This window comes from Dasypus novemcinctus, chromosome 4, assembly GCF_030445035.2.
Source record: "Dasypus novemcinctus isolate mDasNov1 chromosome 4, mDasNov1.1.hap2, whole genome shotgun sequence".
Classification (NCBI taxonomy): domain Eukaryota; kingdom Metazoa; phylum Chordata; class Mammalia; order Cingulata; family Dasypodidae; genus Dasypus; species Dasypus novemcinctus.
Window position 1 is genome coordinate 38,689,487 of NC_080676.1, and position 21,792 is coordinate 38,711,278.

General features: G+C 37.8%; 1 protein-coding gene across 5 annotated transcripts in view; it reads right to left on the minus strand.

The window, feature by feature from the left end:
• Positions 1 to 21,792, minus strand: part of ZBBX (zinc finger B-box domain containing) — a 173,611-nt gene that overhangs the window by 43,745 nt on the left and 108,074 nt on the right. For all 5 annotated transcript variants that reach the window (XM_058295228.1, XM_058295229.1, XM_058295232.1 and 2 more), the window contains 4 exons: positions 14,904 to 15,013; positions 14,251 to 14,351; positions 13,391 to 13,470; positions 11,599 to 11,738 (listed from right to left, as the gene is read on the minus strand). In XM_058295228.1, coding sequence (XP_058151211.1) covers positions 11,599 to 11,738; positions 13,391 to 13,470; positions 14,251 to 14,351; positions 14,904 to 15,013 — 431 coding nt within the window. The remainder of the gene's footprint in view (positions 1 to 11,598; positions 11,739 to 13,390; positions 13,471 to 14,250; positions 14,352 to 14,903; positions 15,014 to 21,792) is intronic.

Below are 21,792 nucleotides of genomic sequence, written 5' to 3' on the forward strand. Positions count from 1 at the left end.
TTGCACACCAATGTTCATAGCAACATTTGTTCACAATTGCCAAAAGATGGAAGCAACCGAAGTGTTCATCAACCAATGAATGAATCAATAAAATGTGATATATGTAACAGACTATTTTTCAGTCCTTTTCAGTCCTAAAAAGCAATGAAATACTGATACATGCAACAACACTGGTGAACCTTGAAGACGCCATGTTGAATAAAATAGGCGATACACAAAAGGACAAATATGGGAGGAGGAGGCAAGATGGTCACTGAGTGAACTTGCCTTTGCGGTCTGTCCCGGGAAGAGACGGCTGGGCGCGGCTGCAGGTTCTCCAAGGTGGGGCTTTTTCGGGATTTTTGCAGGGCAGAAGTGCCTGGACATCGATTGGGTGGAAAGGTAACGGAGAGGATTGGTCTAGTAGATATAATTTGGGTTCTATTGCCTGCAGGTGAGACCCACACACGGGCTCCTCCCTATTGGGGGTGGGGGGAACCACGGTCCTGCCCGGCAGCTCCGCTTTTAGATGGCTCTGAGGTACTAAGGAGTTCGCGAGTTCTGTGCGAGCTGTTGGCGGGTTGATGCGACGGGTCGCCTTTGCAGATCGATTTGGAAAGATAGATGGTGTTTTGTTGTGAAGCGGGAGAAACTTTTGATTGCGAATACAAACAATAGCGCTTCCGCCTGAAGCCCCACCCCCAAAAGCCCGGCAGCCGATCTCCAACCCAAATAGGCTGTAGGCAATAAAGAGACGTAATTGGAAAGCTGTTTTAGGCTGCGGCAAGGGAGGGGGACACGTCTGGAAGCCGATTAGGGAATATTTTGCGAAGCTTGGGAATTCCGGTTTTGGAATCTGTTTTCGGCATCACAGGCCGGCCGGGCTTCGGATCTGTACTAGTAAAGTGGCTGCGGTGTAGAGGCGCCCTCTAGTGGCAGTGGTTTGGAATCACAGGACGGGAGCTGTCCAAAAGCTGAAGTGAGATATACCCATACTAATGAGCCCAGCTAAGTAAGTGAATTGCAGGGTTCAGTCATAATATAGAGTTTGCAGATCTGACTTCCCCCATATGGCTGGCACCCAGCTGTGGGGATCCCTGAGGGCTGTGTTACACTGCGGGGCTCCCAGGCTTCCTGTTGACCAGATTGGAGGTTGCCAGGTCTGAATTCCCTAAACTCTGGTGGCCCACACCTCAGAGACTCACACCTCTTGAGTCCTCAATATCTCAGACTTTCCATCCCTGAATCCATCACGCACTGAGGTCCATCTGAGGTCCTTAAATGCCCTAGCCTTCAACGTTGGCGTTTTTTCTTTATCGTTTCATTTTGTTTTGTTTTTATTTTCATTTTAACTTATTCTTTACTTTTTTCAATTTCCTGATTGCTAACACTGCATTATCCCCTAGTCTTCTCTCACAGCGTATCCCCCAAAGTCTTTTTTTAATGAATTATTTAAGGTTTTTTTTTTTTTTGTGGTAGGTGCTGTGTAGTGGGTGCTTTAATTCTGGTTCATGTATATCTGTCTTTTTTTTTTTCTTTCCCCTACCTGTTCCCCACCCTTTGCCCACCCCTTTTCCTTTCTTCCTCTCGTCCCTTCCTCCCCACTTTTTTTTTCTTTGTTTCTGTTGTCTCTCTCCCTCTTGTCCCTCATATTCTACTTAGTTTATTTTAACTCAATTATACAATAGGTGCGGCAGGAAACACCTCACATTTGCTGGGTTTTCTCATCCTCCACTGCCTCATTTCTGTGTGAACTGATTTAGGCTACCTACACTATCCTCTTTCCCCTACATCTTGATATCCACCACCATCTACCGTCTCTCCTATATTCCACCTCCCACCTCCCTTTCTTCGATCCACGAAGGGTCTAAGTCTTAATTTCTAATACCTTTCTTTTGTTTTCTGTCTGTTATCCACTCATGAAACTATTACCTTTCTTTTCTCTTTCCCTCTCTCACGAAAACAATAGCTTTTTAGCTCATACCATATTCCTCCCATATTCAAACATCTACCTCATAATAGGTACTCTACCTACTGCTATAACTCTACACGATTTACATGAATCTAACCTCCATCCTCCCAGAGCTCATATTCTTGCTTTGTTAACATATATCACCAATACTACCTTACACTTTTCCCTTGCTTACACAATTGCCTTTCCCCAACACTAATACTTTCCTTTAAAGTGAACTTAACCAACAACAAGAAATTACAATAAGAAGAAAAAAGTGACAAAGAGAAGATATAACACCTATGCAAAAATAACAGCTAATTAACCTCCAAGAGTAGACAAAGAAGCTAAGGAACTGATTAAATCCGTCAAGATAAAGAGATGACCAGAAAGCAACAAAAATCTACAAACCAAACCAGTAATCAGGAAAACATGGCTGAATCCAATCAACAAACCAAAAATCAAGAAGGGGAGCAAAACTTTGCACAAGCAATGAAAGATCTCAGAACATTTATCACCGACAAATTTGACGAAGTAATGAAAGAGGTTAACAACATGAAGACATCACTTGGAGGGGAAATTGCAGACATACGCAAAAACATAACAGATATGATGGGAATGAACACCACAGTTCAAGAAATCAAAAATTCACTTGCAGCAAATATCAGCAGACTAGAAGAGACAGAGCAGAGAATTAGTGATGTGGAAGACAGTACATCAGAAATCAAACAGATAGTAGAAGGGGTCAATAAGAAGATAGAAAAAATCCAGTTAGGACTTAGGGACCTGAATGAAAATGCAAAATGCTCAAATATACGTATTATAGGCATTCCAGAAGGTGAAGAGAAGGGAAAGGGGTCAGAAGGAGTGTTGCAGGAAATAATGGCTGAAAACTTCCCAAATCTACTGAAAGAGACAGATGTACATATCCAAGAAGCACAGCGCACTCCACTAGTCATAAACCCCAACAGGCCCACCCCAAGACATATACTTGTCTAATTATCCAATGCTCAAGACAAAGAGAAAATCCTAAAAGCAGCAAGAGAAAAGAAAACCATCACATACAAGGGAAGCTCAATTAGATTAAGTGCTGATTTCTCATCTGAAACCTTGGAGGCAAGAAGGCAGTGGTATGATATAGTCAAGGTACTAAAGGAAAAAAATTTCCAACCAAGAATACTCTATCCAGCTAAACTAGCATTCAAACATGATGGAGAGTTCAAAATATTCGCAGACAAACAGAAACTGAAAGAGTATACCAACAAGAAACCTCCCCTTCAAGAAATTCTAAAGGGAGTTCTGCAGGAAGAAAGGAAAAAACAGGAAAGGCAGAGTTGGAAGAGAGTATAAGAGCAACAACAACAAAAAAAATAGAAACAAAATATGACAAACACAAATCCAATCAAAATATGGCTAATACAAATAATTCCTTGAAAGTAATAACACTGAATGTCAATGGATTAAACTCACAGATGGGAAATATGACCCATCCATATGCTGTCTACAAGAGACACATCTTAGACCCAGAGACGCATGGAGATTGAAAGTGAATGGCTGGAAAACAATCATACAAGCTAACAATAACCAAAAAAAGGCAGGAGTAGCTATATTAATATCAGACAAAATAGACTTTAAATGTGAAACAATTGTGAGAGACAAAGAAGGATACTACATTTTAGTGAAAGGGAAAATCTGCCAAGAAGATCGAAAAATCATAAATATTTATGCCCCTAACAAGGGTGCCTCTAAATAAGTGAGGCAAACGCTGGAAAAACTAAGTGAAACAATAGATACATCTACAATTATAGTGGGGGATTTTAATATACCACTATCAACTCTGCACAGAACATCTCAAAAGAGAATCACTAAAGAAACAAAACATCTGAACAGTATATTAGAGGAGCTGGATCTAATAGACATATATAGATCGCTACATCCAAACACAGCAGGATATACATTTTTCTCAAGCGCACATGGATCATTCTCCAAGATAGATCATATGCTAGGCCACAAAGAAAGGCTGAATGAATTCAGAAAGATCAAAATGATACAAAACAATATCTCTGACCACAGTGAAGTCAAGCTGGAAATTTGCAAGGGACAGAAGCCCAGATTTCACACCACGATTTGGAAATTAAACAGCACACTCTTAGAAAAACAGTGGGTCAAAGAGGAAATCTCAAAAGAAATCAAAGACTACCTTGAATCAAATGATAATGATAACACAACATACCAAAATTTATGGGATGTAGCAAAAGCAGTACTGAGAGGGAAGTTTATAGCCATAAATTCATATATCAAAAAAGAAGAAAGAGCAAAAATTGAAGAACTAACTGCACATTTGAAGGAATTAGAAAAACAACAACAAAGTAACCCAACAGGAAGCAGAAGGAAGGAAATAACAAAGATAAGAGCAGAACTAAATGAAATAGAAAATAAGAAAGCACTTGAAAAGATAAACAAGACCAAGAGCTGGTTTTTTGAGAAGATCAACAAAATTGACAAACCTTTAGCGAGACTAACAAAGAAAAAAAGAGAGAAGATGCAAATACACAAAATAAGAAATGAGAAAGGCAATATCACCACTGAACCCACAGAAATAAAGACTATCATAAGAGGATACTTTGAAAAACTATATTCCAACAAAAATGACAATTTAGAGGAAATGGACAAATTCCTAGAAACACATAAGCAGCCCATATTGACAAAAGAAGAAATTGATGATCTTAACAAACCAATCACAAGCAGAGAGATAGAATCAGTTATTAAAAACCTCCCAACTAAGAAGAGCCCAGGGCCAGATGGCTTCACAGGTGAATTCTACAAAACATTCCAGAAAGAAATGACACCAATCCTGCTGAAACTATTCCAAAAAATCGAAACAGAAAGAACATTACCCAACTCCTTCTATGATGCCAACATTACCCTAGTACCAAAGCCAAACAAAGACATCACAAAAAAGGAAAGTTACAGACCAATTTCTCTAATAAACCTAGACGCAAAAATACTTAACAAAATACTTGCTAATCGTATTCAACAACACATTAAACGAATTATACACCATGACCAAGTGGGATTCATCTGAGGTATGCAAGGATGGTTCAACATAAGAAAATCAATCAACGTAATACACCATATAAACAGATTGAAGGAAAAAAATCACATGATTATATCTATTGATGCAGAAAAAGCATTTGACAAAATACAGCACCCTTTCTTGATAAAAACACTCCAAAAGATTGGAATACAAGGAAATTTTTTGAACATGATAAAGAGTATATATGAAAAATCTAAAGCCAATATTGTTTACAATGGAGAAATCCTAGACTCCTTCCCTCTAAACTCAGGAACAAGACAAGGATGCCAACTGTCTCCGCTCCTATTTAACATTGTCTTAGAAGTACTTGCTCGAGCACTGAGGCAAGAACCAGAAATAAAAGGCATTCAAATTGGAAAGGAAGAAGTCAAAATTTCATTATTTGCAGATGACATGATCCTATACATAGAAAACCCTTAGAGATCTACAACAAAGATTCTAGAACTCATAAATGAGTTTAGTAAAGTCGCAGGTTATAAGATCAATGCGCAAAAATCAGTAGCATTTCTGTACACCAATAATGAGCAAGATCAGGAGGAAAACAAGAAACAGATACCATTCACAATAGTAAATAAAAAAATCAAATACTTAGGAATAAATTTAACTAAAGAGGTAAAGAACTTATACACCGAGAACTATACAAGATTGTTCAAGGAAATCAAAGAAGACTTAAATAAATGGAAGACTATTCCTTGTTCATGGATAGGAAGACTGAACATTATTAAGATGTCTATCCTACCAAAACTGATCTACACATTCAATACAATCCCAATAAAAATCAACACAGCCTTCTTTAAGGAACTAGAAAAACTAACTATGAAATTTATTTGGAAAGGAAAGAGACCCCGAATAGCCAAAGACATACTGAAAAAGAAAAATGAAATTGGAGGAATCACACTACCTGACTTCAAAACATACTACAAAGCTACGGTGGTGAAAACAGCATGGTATTGGCATAAGGAGAGACACATAGACCAATGGAATTGAATTGAAAGCTCTGATATAGAACCTCACATATATAGCCACATAATATTTGATAAAGCCACCAAACCCTCTTAACTGGGAGAGAATGGCCTATTCAACAAATGGTGCCTGGAGAACTGGATAGCCATATGTAGAAGAATGAAAGAGGATTACCATCTCACACCTTATACAAAGATCAACTCAAGATGGATCAAAGACCTAAATATAAGAGCCAAGACCATAAAAACCTTAGAAAGCAGTGTAGGGAAACATCTACAGGACCTTGTAATAGGTAATGGATTTATGAATATCTCACCAAAAGCACGAGCAGCAAAAGAACTAATAGATAAATGGGACTTCCTCAAAATTAAAGCCTTCTGCACCTCAAAGGAGTTTGTCAAGAAAGTAAAAAGGGAGCCCACACAGTGGGAGAAAATATTTGGCAACCATATATCTGATAAGAACTTATAACTTGCATATATAAAGAACTCCTATTTCTTGAAAATAAAAAGATAAACAACCCATTTAAAAAATGGGAAAAAGACTTAAACAGACACTTCTCCAAAGAAGAAATAAAAATGGCAAAAAAGCACATGAAAAAATGTTCCAAATCTCTAGCTATCAGGGAAATGCAAATCAAAACCACAATGAGATACCATCTTACACCCATAAGATTGGCAGCTATGAAAAAAACAGAAGAATACAAGTGCTGGAGAGGATGTGAAGAAAGGGGAACACTCATCCACTGCTGGTGGGAATGCAGAAGGATCCAACCATTCTGGAGGACAGTATGGCGGTTTCTCAAAAAACTAGCCATAGATTTGCCATATGACCCAGCAATACCACTGCTGGGTATATACCCAGCAGAACTGAAAACAAGGACACAAACCGATATATGTACACCAATGTTCATAGCAGCATTGTTCACTATTTCCAAAAGTTGGAATCAACCCAAATGTCCATCAACAGATGAGTGGATCAATAAAATGTGGTATATACACACAATGGAATACTACTCGGCTGTAAGAACAAACACACTACAAACACATGTGATAACATGGATGAATCTTGAGAACCTTATGTTGAGTGAAGCAACCCAGACATTGAAGGACAAATACTACATGACCTCAATGATATGAAATAACCAAGCTGCCCTAGATAGCAAGAGACTGAACGATAGGCTTACAGGAAATTGGAGGGTGGAGGAAGGATGTGAGCCAATGTCTGCAGGGGTGGAATTTAAGACGAGATGGTGGTAAGTATGAACACAAAGAAGAGATAAAAGGGGGCAAAGGGGTTGCCTTTAGTTGGGGCTTTGCGGGTTTGAGGGTGGCTGGGGAGGGGCGGATGGGTAACATTGCCCAAAAGTGGGGGGAGGGAGGGGTAGCATACGAACACAGGAGAGGGTCAGGTGTTGGTGGAGAGTAAAATGCCGAGAAAATCATATCAAAATATAATAAAGAGGGTTACCTGTTTAGAATGCTCGGAGGGGAGGGTCTGATGCAGGACGGGCTCCTGGGGAATGTCTAAATGCTCATTCTGCCAGAGTGGGTGACACCATGGGGTAGAAACCCAAGTAGTGAGAGTGGGGGTGGACCCACATCCTGGGGAAGACTAATGCCATCAAATAGAGGGAACTGTATCCCTCGAGAGAAAGGGTGGCTCCCAGGGCATTGGGGCAGTTGAGCAAGTTAGGCCCTGAACACTATTCCATCTATCTCTGGAAGTGGCTCCTCGGGAAACGGAGGTTGGCTGTCACTGTGGGCACCAAGGTGGAAGGGAAAATGGACGTTAAATGTGTGGAACCAAGGTAAATGGGGGGTAAGAGAGGAGTTTCGTGAGAGTACACAAGGATGGATATAAAACATGTAATATTACACCATAACATATAGGAGATGACAGACTGATAATGTAAACCATAATGTAAAACATAGGATAACTAAGAATTTAAAAAACTGTGTATCCTAAAGTATGCACCACAATGTAAGCACAGATGTCACCTTGTTTGAAAGCTATTGTCTCAGACTCTGTACATCACGTTAAGTAAATATGATGTGAATAGGGTGTAAGAGTATCACTGTGGAAGGGAAAAGGTTTTGTGGTGGATGTATGGGAGTGCTGTATATTATATATATGCATTGCTGTGGTCTAGGGCTCCTGTGAAGAGAAGCTCAATAATTAAGGGGAAAAAAAAAAAGAAAAAGAAAAAGATAGGATGTAGAATTTTTTCCAAGTCAACACGTATTCTTTATCTAACCTTTAAACCCATTGCTATATGCCATTTCCTAGTAAGGGACCCTGACATTATATTGGGCTTCAAATTTCAGGGAGTTCTGGATCACAGAGTGGTTCAACAATGGCAATGGAGGAATACTGGTATAGGATACCATTGACAGGTGATATATGGCTGACAGGGAGCTGTACAGAACATATGTCCAGGGTGCATGGTAATGTTTGGATATACTCATAGTGGCAACAATTAAAAACCACAGCAGGGGGGGTACTGGGTTCCTGGCCAGTGGTGCTCTGTCGTGGTCCCTAGGGGAGCAGCGACAGTCTCCCAGGTGCAGCGGCGGGGACCGGGAGGGAGTGAGGGTTCAACAGTGAGCCCCTGACGCTAATGACTATGCTTGTGAGCTGATAAGCCTAAAATAAGAACAAGGCCTAGAAGTAGCATTGTGCCCGGGAATTTCCTCCTGTCAGCCTTCATGTTACTCAAATGTGGCCAGACTCGAAGCCAAACTCAGCATGTAAATGCAATGCCTTCCCCCCAGCGTGGGACATGACACCCGGGGATAAGCCTCCCTGGCACCGAGGGACCACTATCAACTACCAACTGATGATGCAACTGGAAAATGACCTTATACGGAAGGTTCAATGCGGATCAGCAGAATATCCCTGTCTACATAAAATAACATGACTTTAAAATGCTGTTTGACCTAATGTAAGGGGGAAATGGAAAGGAGAAATGAGTTTATATGGCTACAAGTCTCTAAAAAAGAGTCTGGAGGCTGTCAGAAGGATTGCCCTTACGCACAACTGAGCAGAGTCTGAGAGACAGATAAAGCAGATACAACCCCCAGGTATTGGTTCCTTTGAGGGCTAAAGAGACCCATGGGAGTTATGGTCCTGGCCGATGGGGTTAACTACCAGGTCAGATGGCCCCTCTTTGGAACTGGTGTTTATGTGTGATGAATCTGGACTCAGATGGGATCTCTCTTCATAAGACTTTCATGCTAATGTGCTGGAGTTGCAGTTAGTGTTGAGGTTTAAGATATATTTAGGGGATTTGAATCTCTGGACTGACAATGTGATAGCCAGGTCCTGAGCCTCAACAGACTCCAGCACCTACAATCTGATTTATTGGACTCACCACACTCAGCTAAGATGGAGTTGAAGAAGGACAACCACCACACCATGAAGCCTAGAGTGATTACAACTGAAAGTGGGAGGATTGCATCCAGCATCCATGTGGAATCTGAGCCTCCTCTTGACATAGAGGTGCAATGGACACAACCAATCCAATGTCCACACATAGAAAAGGTGGCATTGGATTGGGAAAAGTGGACATGGTGGCTGATGGGTATGGGGAAAGGCAGGAAGAGATGAGAGGTGGAGGCGTCCTTGGGACATGGAGCTGCCCTGGATGGTGCTCCAGGGGCAATCACCGGACATTGTAAATCCTCACAGGGCCCACTGGATGGAATGGGGGAGAGTGTGGGCCATGATGTGGACCATTGACCATGAGGTGCAGAGGTGCCCAAAGATGTACTTACCAAATGCAATGGATGTGTCATGATGATGGGAATGAGTGTTGCTGGGGGGTGGGGGGAGAGGTGGGGTGGGGGTGGTGGGGTTGAATGGGACCTCATATATATATATATTTTTTTAATGTAATATTATTACAAAGCCAATAAAAAAAAAAGGACAAATATGATATGATCTCACTGATTGAAAACAATTAGAATAAGCAAACTCACAGAGTCAGAACCTAGAATATAGGATAACAGGAAATGGGATGGGGATTGGTAATAAGAAGTTAAGGCTTAAAATGTATAGGGTTCCTTTATGGAATGATGGAAATGTTTTGGTAATGGATGGTGGTGATGGTAGAACAACATTAAGAATGCAATTAATAGCAATGAAATGTGTATCTGAATATGATTAAAAGGGAAGATGTTACATTGTATATATGGTAACAGAATAAATTTTGTTTAAATCTATGAAACTATATTACACAGTGAGCCCTAAGTCAAACCATGGACATTAATAAATAATAAAATTATTAAAATGTGGTATCATTAGTTGTAATAAACATTCCACTCCAATGAAAGATTTGGGTGGTGGGATTGCATATGAGAATCCTGTATTTTAAGTATTATTGTTTATAAACCCACAACTTCTCTAATAAGGAAAAAAATGTAATGAAGAAATTAGAGGTATGATTTAATTTAGTCCATTCACTGGAAGCACTATTAAGTTATAAAAATTAAGAATCTTTAAAGTAACACTCATATGGGCATTTAAGTTCACCGTTTTCCCAAAGGCACCTGGAGTACCATGTTCCAGTTCAGTCAAACAACACATACACCTTCTGGATCAGGTCTGGAGCCCTGCAATGTCTAAGTCATATGATGGTCTAGTTCATGGTTAGTTACAAGTGTTTAGTGACTTAGAAGTTGCAAAAGTCAAAACTGGCAAGATTGCAACAACTCTGTCACTGTTTTCTCTTTTCTTATGCCCAAAGAAAGTAGTCATCAGTTTTACAATTAGTTATTTTAAATAATGCTCTATAATACCTTTCAAATCCTTCACATAAGATATAATATATAGAGACTAGCTCAACCAAAAGTTGTCACAAAACTTCAATTTGTAAAAAAAAAAAAAAAAAATGCAACACCTGCAAATCACAATAAAGTGAAGATCAATAAGACAAGGCATGCCTGTATAATATCTGGAGGGCAGCTTGGAAAGAATCTATTATATTTCACTTAGGAAAATAAGATCTATGAAAGTGACATATTCAAGGTCACAAAGATTTAATGGTTTAAATGGAATGAAATCTGACTACCAGGCCAGGATATTTTGCTGGGACTATGTTTAAATGATGATCTCACCATCTGGGAATTGACACCAGGTGTGTGCACACAGCAGTCTAATCCACAGATCCCAAGAGAACAAAAAGTAATCACAACTTAGAAATGTAAACAAGAGGTTTGGTTTGGTTTGGTTTTAATCCCTAATGTAAAACTAACTTATTTGAATAGCTTTGGAAAAGATTAAATTCAAATGAGGGTGAAAGAGTGCCAATCAGATTGTTGTCACTGGAGGTCCTTCCACGTGATCTCTTAATTGCTAGCTCAGTTTATCATAACTTTTAGAGAAAACTGTATTGCCTGCTTTTCCTTCTGGATACAAACACTGCTGTCTGTTCATTTAAAATAATATTTGCTAGAAAATTACATATTTTCAATAAATTTCTCCCAAATACTAATTTCTTTGGTTTTAAAATTAACAGTGTAATAGGCAAAGCATAGACTGCAAGAATTTGGTTTACTAAACTACCAACACTCAAGTTAATAATATTAAGCAAAAATGAAAAAGTTACCTTTTGAGTTATCTTTACAATGTGAAGAGCTGTTACTCAAACAAACATTTAAGAGGTCTGTCTTTCCCTTAGTGCAAACAAGTTGAGAGAGATAATTTTGATACAGAAAATTATTCTTCTGGTAATCATGAAATGTCCAACTTTCATGTTTAGGAACAAGGAAAAGAAGAGAATTGAAAGAATGATTTTAAAAAGGAAAAATAAAAAAATCCAAGTTTATTAAAACAAATAAAGTAAAACCCTAATGGATTAGGATTATTCTTGTTAATTGAATATTTGTTTAATCCTCAGAGGATGCATTTTAAACTATAGTACTATAGATATAAAACAAACAGGCAACCAGTCAAATCTGATTTAACTTCAAAATATCCATTTAAAACTTCCAGTTTAAAACATGTTGGAATAAATTTGATTTCTAATAATCTTTCTAAAAATGGGGATATCTCTTTCAAGCTCATAGAAATTTGATGTAACAAGGATTTACTACCACATAAACATTATTCATTAATCAATAACTACAAGAGCTAAAAAGTAGTATGTGATATTTAGATAATTTTTAATGATGATTGCCACCTGTAAACATCATTACTATTTAACATTTTCTATTAATTAAATAATATATTTAATAATACCCAATATTTAGGTAAGCTCTACATAGGAGTATCATAAAAATTCACAAGTTAGACTTACTCAAAAAGGACTGCCTGTGTCACTTAACAATGCCCAGGTGGGAGATAAATTTAATGTAGTTCTATAGAACCAAGAAATCAAAGCTGTATAACTATGACCAAAAAAACAATTAGTACCTTTTTCTACCTGTTCTAACACTGTACACGGGGTTAAAATAAGACATGATAAAATGTTTTAAAGAATCAAATTAGAAAGGAGAAATTCCATTTGTTCTTTTGCAGACATAGTGGTATATAAATGTCTTATCAACTCAACAGAAGATTGTCTCCTACCAAAACCTGCTCCCAAAAGCACATATGCTACAAAAATATCTGGGTCTTTGTGTCCAAATATGGGTTTTGGGGGTGCAAGGGCATCACTTCAGGCCAAAGCTGTTTTACAATACTGACGAGGGCTTCAATTAACTTCAACATGTAAACACTTGGTACAGGAGCTAGTCTGTAGGCACTTCATCCCTGGTTATCCCCGTCAATGCTTTATAGTCACAACCCCTGAAATCCTAGCTAAAGTTTCAACAGTAAGGGGGACACTGAGTACTTTTTAACATTACTAACAAATACAGCCGTATATTTTTCATTTGGAAGTGACAAAATTCTATAGAACATTTGCAGGGTAAACCAATATACTTCATTTATTGACTTAATCACATAGTAAAATCAACCTAGGAAGTAATCTATAATTCATATGCTCTTGTTGCTCATTTTGCCTCTCAACATAACCTTTTATATAAGCTGCTTTTATTAAGGGTTCACAGCAAAGTAAGTATGGAAAATCCAAGGAGTATCTTTGGAGAAAAGAAGTAAGCTAAGCTAATATGAAATATATCAGACTTGAACAAACTTTTCAAGTAATAATTCATAAATGCAGAAAAACCTATTAAACAATCCATATATAAGATAAGAGTATAAACACATCATTATAGACAAATTTCTAATTGCTGAACATTGAAAAATATTAGCAGGATTGTATACACATTAAAAATAATAAAATATACTCCAATATATGTCTTAACTACCCCGTCCCATGAATTTCTCATCTAAAAACACAGTTGATCTTTTGTGGGTTTTTAATAAGTATTCAAAGGGAAGAGGTATTATCTCACCTTTGATGACTATCTGCATCAGCTAATTCAACCTTGTAAGGCACAAAATTTCCCGGTTCTTCAAATTCCTCTTCATAGGTCTTATTAAATGAATATGATATTAGTATGGTCAATAAATTTACTATACATTAACCAGCTAACTCATGGATAAAATTCGAGAATTTTCTTCCTTCAAAGGATTTCATATGCTCTCTACCTATATGCCATAAAACAGGAGTTCTCTAAGAACATAACAAACTCAGCTGAGATGACTGAGGGCATTAACTGTGTCAGTCACTTTATTACTACTATAATGTCCATAATCAAAAACAACAACTAATATTTTATTATGACCTACTATGTGCCAAGTAGATCAATGATAAAGATTTTTCTAATTCTGACTGGCATGTCATAGGCTTACTGTATGTATAAATAATTTAATGAATTGCACATACAAACATATGGATGTGTGTGTATGTGTGTGGGTATAGGTGCATTTATTTGTGTAGGAGTTCAAATTTATCCAGAGAAAAATAATTAGAAAGAAACAAAAATGTCTAGAACAAAGCATATATTCAACTACTAGATGATTAGAAAATCAGAACTGCACTAAGTATCTTGAACCCCAACTCTATAGCCCAGTCTTCTAATTCTGACTGGCTCTAGCCAATTTTTAGTTTCTGGATATTTATGTTTGAGTCATGACATTAGAAAGATACACTGTTTTATTTCTATGAGCAAGTTTAAAGGCAAACCCTTGTAAATTTCCTATTAAACTATGTTGAATGAAGAAAGAAATCTTATAGAAACAGTATGCAGTTGTAACTATAAGCTGTTAGTTTACAGTTGGTTAAGTAATGTGAGGGATCATTATGACTCACATCATCCAATTCTATTATCTTTAAAGATGATTCAGGTCTCTCTTCTTTTAACTTTTCAACTGGCAGAAAAAGAGCTGGATGTTGTACTTTGGTCTCCTCAACTAGGAAATACAATTAGAAAAGAATATCAAAGAATACATGTTACCAGATAATTTCCTTTCTTCAAAGACTCAATAAAAAAGATGTTTTCCTATATATCCACAAGAACATAAAGCACTGTCAATTTCCCCAAATCAAGTGAAATACATGCTTTTGTTGCATTCAATATTTTTTAGTGTTCTTATTGAAGTTTATCATTCATATATGAATATACATAAACAATAAGTATATAGTAAAGATTGTGAACTTACAAATAAACATGCATAACATCACACAGGGGTCTCATATATCACCCCTCTACCAAAACTTTGCATTGTTGTGAAACATTTGTTACAAACTATGTTGCATTCAATTTTTAAGTTAAACTATTTTAACTAAGGCAAAGCAAATCTCCTGCATGCAAGAAGAGAGCATGGGTGATTTTGATCTGGAGATTAAGAGCTACATAGTTTATTTAAGAATGATACATTAAAGAAAAGCAGCTAATGATTAATGCTTGTTGTGTTCAATTTGAAGAAATAAATTTGAAAATATCTAATAAAGGCTGAACTAACCGTCACTATCTTCATCATTTTCATTCTGAGAATACTGTGCCTCACTAGTAGTTTTATGTGGATGAATGAATGTATCCGGTAGCATGTTAAGAAATTGGTCCTGTGGAGTTCTACAAAACAAGAAAAAATAAAATGCAAGATCCAAATATATTATGTGAAAGTTTCCCAAACAAGATCAAGATTTATTTACTAGGCGGCAGACTTGGACCAGTGGTTAGGGCATCTGTCTACCACATGGGAGGTCCGCGGTTCAAACCCTGGGCCTCCTTGACCAGTGTGGAGCTGGCCCATGTGCAGTGCTGATGCGCGCAAGGAGTGCCAGTGCCACGCAGCAGTGTCCCCCGCATAGGGGAGCCCCACGTTCAAGGAGTGCGCCCCGAAAGGAGAGCCGCCCAGTGCAAAAGAAAGTGCAGCCTGCCCAGGAATGGTGCCGCACACATGGAGAACTGACACAACAAGATGACGCAACAAAAAGAAACACAGATTCCCGTGCCACTGACAACAACAGAAGCGGACAAAGAAGACGCAGCAAAGAGACACAGAGAACAGACAACCAGGGTGGTGGGGGAAGGGGAGAGAAATAAATAAATAAATAAATCTTTTTAAAAAAAGATTTATTTAATAAAGATGTGAGTGGACAAAATCAATGGTTTCGTAGCTGTAGCTTTAATTTTTAGCTGTAGATTTAATTTTTAGCTGTAGCTTTGATTCAAAGGAAAAATGTATAACTGCATAATAGAATCATAATCTACTAAAATAAGAATCATAATCTACTTGATGAATTGAACTGGCATTATACAAGTGTTTTTAATTGCATACTCTACCTTTTGTTTTGCTTTAAGAGGAAAAGCAAAGTTATGATAGAGTCAGTGCTTTCTCTAAAGGTACATAGAGTCCATATAACATAAAACACTTAAAGGCTAATCTGTCAATGTGTGTTTTCTCTCACAGCCTAGATATTATATTGACGAGTTCTAAAGAAATTTTAAGGTATTTTTCTAATTGCCACCAAACAGTAGAATGATTGGGAAAAAAAAAAAGAGGCTCCTACAAAATGAATGTGCAGTTGTTCTGGCTGTGCCATCTCTTAAGTACCAATAAATTAACAATAGAGTTTAATGTGGCCCAACTCAAATGGAAGGCAATGAAGCCCAGGGATCCTCAGAGGTCAAGGTTGTGTTTTTGTTTCCAGAGGATGTCCCCAGGTTAGCAGGGGGCTGTTTTGCAACTAAGAATGTAAGTAGCTGTGCTGCCCTTCTAGACCCACAATGCAAGTTCATGGAATCCTCAAGGCAATATCAGGATCTCCTTAACAATACCAGTAGCTAACAAAACTTAAAATGTATCAGGCTCTGTTCTAATTAATTTAGGTATATTGAATCTTTATGTAATACAAAACTACTAGACAGGCATGAATATTATCTTTATTTTACAGATTGTATTAGTCAGCCAAAGGGGTGCTGATGCAAAATACCAGAAATTCATTGGTTTTTATAAAGGGTATTTATTTGGGGTAGGAGCTTATAGATACCAGGCCTTAAAGCATAAGTTACTTCCCTCACCAAAGTCTATTTTCACATCTTGGAGCAAGATGGCTGCTGATGACTGTGAGGGTTCAGGCTTCCTAAGGTTCCTCTCTTCCAGGGTCTTGCTTCTCTCTGGGTTGAGAGTTCCTCTCTTTCCAGGGCTTGATTCGCTTTCCTGTGTGCTTACTTCCCAGGCTCCAGCTTAAGTCTTCAGCATCAAACTCCCACATCAAAACTCCAACATCAAAAACCCTCTGGGGCAAAGTCACCCTCTCTGTACCACATGGGTGGGGTTCCTCTCTTGGCCCAAGGTGATGTCTTAATTACAGATCTCAGCTTCCATGGTTTTCCTCTTAAAGCTGTTTCTCCTTCAATCTCTACTTTCTATGTCCCTTTTAGTCCAAGCTGACAGTGGTTCTGTTCATACAGCTCTCTCAAAAACCTTGTTGGTTTAGCATGCAAGAAAGGGGTCCAAGCCATCAGACAGTAAGACCTTCCACAAATCTTTCTGAGATAACTGCATCTTCAATCCTGACTTAGAAGTTCCAAGTTTAGTTAAGTCCTCCAATGGGGCACTTTCATCTGGGAGCTTGATTTCCAGAGGTTTAGAATTTCTAGAATTAGTTTCTGTTTCTTTGTGCCTGATAGTTCAGTCCTCAGTATATCTCTCTCATCTAGCATTTTGCTATAAGCTGCAAGCAGAAGCCAAGCCACATTCTCCAGGTTTACATTGGAAATTTATTCAGCTAAATGCCCAGGCTTGCAATTTTCAAATTCTTGCTTCCATAAACCAGGAGTTAATTTTTCTAAATTCTCTGCAACATTAAAATACAAATTGCATTTTCTTCAGTTTCCAATAACAGTTTCATCATTTACTTCTAAGGCATCATAAAAAGTCTCTTTATCATCCATACTGCTTTCAACAGTCTCTTCAAAGCACTGTATGTCTTTTCTTCCAAGCATCTCACAATTCCTCCAAAAAATACCCTTTACCCATTTATAAAAACATTCCAGCATTTTGGTCATTGCAAAAGCACTTCCCCACTCCTCAGTACCAAATTCTGAATTAGTCAGCCAAAGGTGTGCTGATGGAAAATACTAGAAATTGGTTGGTTTTTATAAAGGGTATTTATTTGGGGTAGGAGCTTACAGATAACAGGCCATAAAGCATAAGTTACTTCCATTACCGAAGTCTATTTTCACGTCTTGAAGCAAGATGGCTGCCAATGTCTGTGAGGGTTCAGGTTTCCTGGGTATCTCTCTTGCAGGTTCTTGCTTCTCTCTGGGTTCAGGGTTCCTTTCTTCCCAGGGCTTGCTTCCTCCTGGGCTCAGGGTTCCTCTCTTCCTGGGACTTTCTTCTCTTTCCTATGTGCTTACTTCCTGGGGCTCCAGCTTAAGGCTTCAGCATCTAACTGAACATAAAACTCCAACATCAAAAACCTTCAACTCTGTCCTTTGCCACACCTTTTATCTTTGAGTCCCCACCCACCAAGGAATGAAGACTCAATGCCCTAGTGACGTGGCCCAATCAAAGCCCTAATCATAACTTAATCATGTCCAGGTACAGACCAGATTACAAACATAATCCAATATCTAATTTTGGAATTCATAACCATATCAAACTGCTACACAGATGAAGAAAAGAAAACATTTTAGAAAGTGGTGAAATAATTTGCTTGAAGTCATTCAGTTAGTAAATGTAGATGATGAATGAATCCAAACTGTCTGTCTCCCATAGTCCAGGCTATTAATCGTTTCTCTAATTTGATTCTCCAGAAACTTACAAAGGAAATGAAACTTTGATAAGCTTCTTTGGGGATAATAACTATGTGCATTTTTCCACTATATGCAATGTAAACACCACAACACTAGAAAATATTTTGTACTACTCAGCTTTTCTATCTTAAATTTGATGAGCATTATGTCTTACATCTATAATTCCATTAAATGATGGATAAAAATATTAAAGAGTATAAGGTCAAATACAAATTGGCATCTTGCCATTAAAAAACTCCAATTTGGCATGAATCATTAGAAGCCCTTCTGCACTAACATTTCTACTACAGATACACATAAGTGTACTGTTTTATATATACACCTTCTTGAAGTGAAAATTTCACTCATTTTATGAATAAAGCCCTAAACCAAAGACTTATAGAATCTAGATAATGGAGAATTAGAGCTAAAAGGGCTCTTGTAGATGGTGTATTCTTAACTCAATATTTTACAGATGAGGAAACTTGGAACAAGAGAATTTAAGTGATTTGCCCACAAACAAACAACTAGTAAGACATGAAATTTAGACTGAATTCTGGATATTGGAACTCTGGCATCAATGAATTTTTTAAAAGGATCACACACCATTGTAAAAAGGATGAAATATCTTTTAGAATAGCTTCACCTCAATAGTTTTTCCTCTTTTAAAATTTAAACAAATATTTATTAATCATTGACCAATTCATTTGGAGAAGAAACCTGTGATGAGTGGTTTTAAATCTGTTCTGTAAATCAATGTTAGGTATAAGAATCACCATGGAGAATATTTTTTTTAATTGCAGGGTCTCAATCTTAAAGACACAAATTAGTAGATCTGTCTGGGGATGAGTTCAGGAATCAGTATTTTAAAAACATGATCAGCTGCAACTGGGAATTATACACAATGAATATAGTAGTGGAACTAGAGTCAGAATACCAGCTATTTTTAATATCCAACCTCGAAATATTCTAGCACTCCTACAGGAAGCTTTCCCAGCATTTAAAATAGGCACTAGAAATGGGACTATTAAAACAGATCAGCACTTAGGCATTGGTTGCAGGTAAAGTACAAAAATAGGTTACTATCCAGATCAGGAGAGAAATATAAATATAATATGTAACAGAACATATAATTATAACCTATTATTAAACATAGTAATGCAAAGGCAAAAGTAAGGCCTATATCTCGATAATGGTTATCAATGTGGGAAACTTTTCAGGACCTTCTGTCCTGAGGCATAGTACCACAAGTGTATTGCCTACTTGAAAATTGCAGACATATTACCCTACACTAACATCTATAAGTAAAACAGAAAGTATTAAATCAAACATGATTATCATTTTTAAAATGCAAATAAGGCCTGAGTAAACATGTTCACTAACTGTTCTCACCTGCTAAGGAAAAGGTTAACATTCAGTATTCAGAAAAGCTCAAGACTTGATGTGCTGATGGTTAAAGCTTCTTGTATGTGTCTAAGCACAAATGACTGTATTAATAACAAAATAGTGCACCTTTTTTATTATATAAGAATCTCAAAATGATTCAATATTAAAAGTCAACTACCAAAAAAGATAAGTGACCTTGGGATTATTTAGATGTACTAACTGCTGTATTAGAATGGGGATTGACAGGTATGCATGACTGAATTTGACACATGAAGGACTGTTATGAGCATTTACTTTAAAATGGATATATACAACCCAGATAATTGCTACATAGGAAAAACCAGAATAGTAAGTGAAGGTGATGTCATCAACCAATGATAAAAGACATGCCCTGAAAAAAAGCTCCCTAGAGATTCAGTGAATAAAAGGACAAATCTCACTTGACTAGAACTCTGGAGGACATTTGTGGAGAAGGACCCCACAAATGCTGAATCAAAGAAAGAGAAAAATAGCCGTGAAACTTCCTTCCTGGCTTGCCAATCCTCTTCCCTTTCCTCAATCCCACACAGTTTAAAAGTTGCTCAGAAGCAGTGGTAAAGATCCCTACCTTCCTCCAGGGACACAGACTATAAAGCTACTTATAGCAGTGAGTTAGGACCCCGTGCATATCCGGGCACAAGGCCGCAATTCCACAGAGACCCAGGGCAGAACACAAGCTGCACGGAAATGGGCCCCTGGAGGAGGAAAAGAAAGAAAAGAGACACTATGAAGTCTGCCAAGTGATGTACTCAATCCAGTTATTGTCAGTTGGACCATATAAAGACAAAATGGACTTTTCTGGAGTGAGCCACCTTTCAGGATTGACACCATCTGGCCTTCCCAGGAAGGGAAGGATACCCTACTAGGGAAGAAACTGGAGGCAGAAAAACCTAACAGACAAAAAAAAGTGAGGAAGAGAATTTAAACAAATCGTAGGAGCTAGAGAGAAAATTCTTCATAAAAACAAACAGATCAGGAAGCAGCTGTAGCTCAATCAGTTGGGCTCCCATCTACCATATGGGAGACCCTAGGTTCGTGTCCTGGGGCTCCTTGTGAAGGCAGGCTCACCCACATGCCACAGAAAGCTGCCGGCCTGCAAGCGCTGCCCAGCCCATAAGCACCCCTGAGAGCCAACTCAGCAAGGTGACGCAACAAAAAGGGAGACAAGTAAAAATACAGAAGAGCATGCAGTGAATGGACACACAGAGCAGACAGCAAGCAAGTCACAAGGAGGGGGAGGGATATAAATAAATAAATAAAAATACAGACATACAGAAGAATGCACAGTAAATAGAAATCAGACAGCAAGCAAGCCACAAGGAGTGGGGGATAAAAAAAAAAATTAAAAAAAAAAAAAAAGATCAAGATTCCTGCCTGGAAAAGTAAGAAAGAATAGGAAGCTTTCTCCTGGAGGTGAAAAATTGTCCAAAAAGTGCAATCTTAAAATTGTACTGCATAAAAAGAGTACATATACAAGGCAAGAATCAGGTAAGGAGTAGTTGAGAAAATCTGATCAGTTAAACTTGAGCTATTCCAAGCATAAAAGAAAAGCCTTAACACAAAGACAATCAATAATCAACCCTAGACAAGAGGGAGAAACTGACATTCAGAGTTACATTGTCAAGATAATCAGATGCCTAGATATCGGCAATAAACAACAAGCTATACTAAGAAACAGGAAGACATGGCTCAAGAGAGAAAAAATAAAACCTCAGAGACATGGAATCTGTAACAACTAATCAAAGATGTTCTAACAAATCTCCCAAAACAATTCAAGGAGATGAAGGAAAGCATGCATACAGAGATAAAGGATATTAAGAATACAATATGTAAGCATAAAGAACTGAAAGAATAAAAAGAAACATACCAGAAATTATGGGGATGAAAAGCACAATAGTAGAGATTTAAAATACACTAGAGGAGAGTGGATGTAGTTCATTGGTTGAGCACCTACTTCCCATGTATGAGGTCCTGGGTTCAATCCCTAGTACCACCTAAAAAAAAAAAATACACTAAAGGCACACAAGAGCAGATCTGAACAGGCAGAAAAAAGAATCAATGCATTAGAAGACAGGAAAATCCAAATGATACACTCAGAACAACAGATAGAGAAAAAAGAAATTGAGCAGTGTCTCAGGGATTTGAGTGACAGCACAAAGCACACAAACATATATTTCATGGGT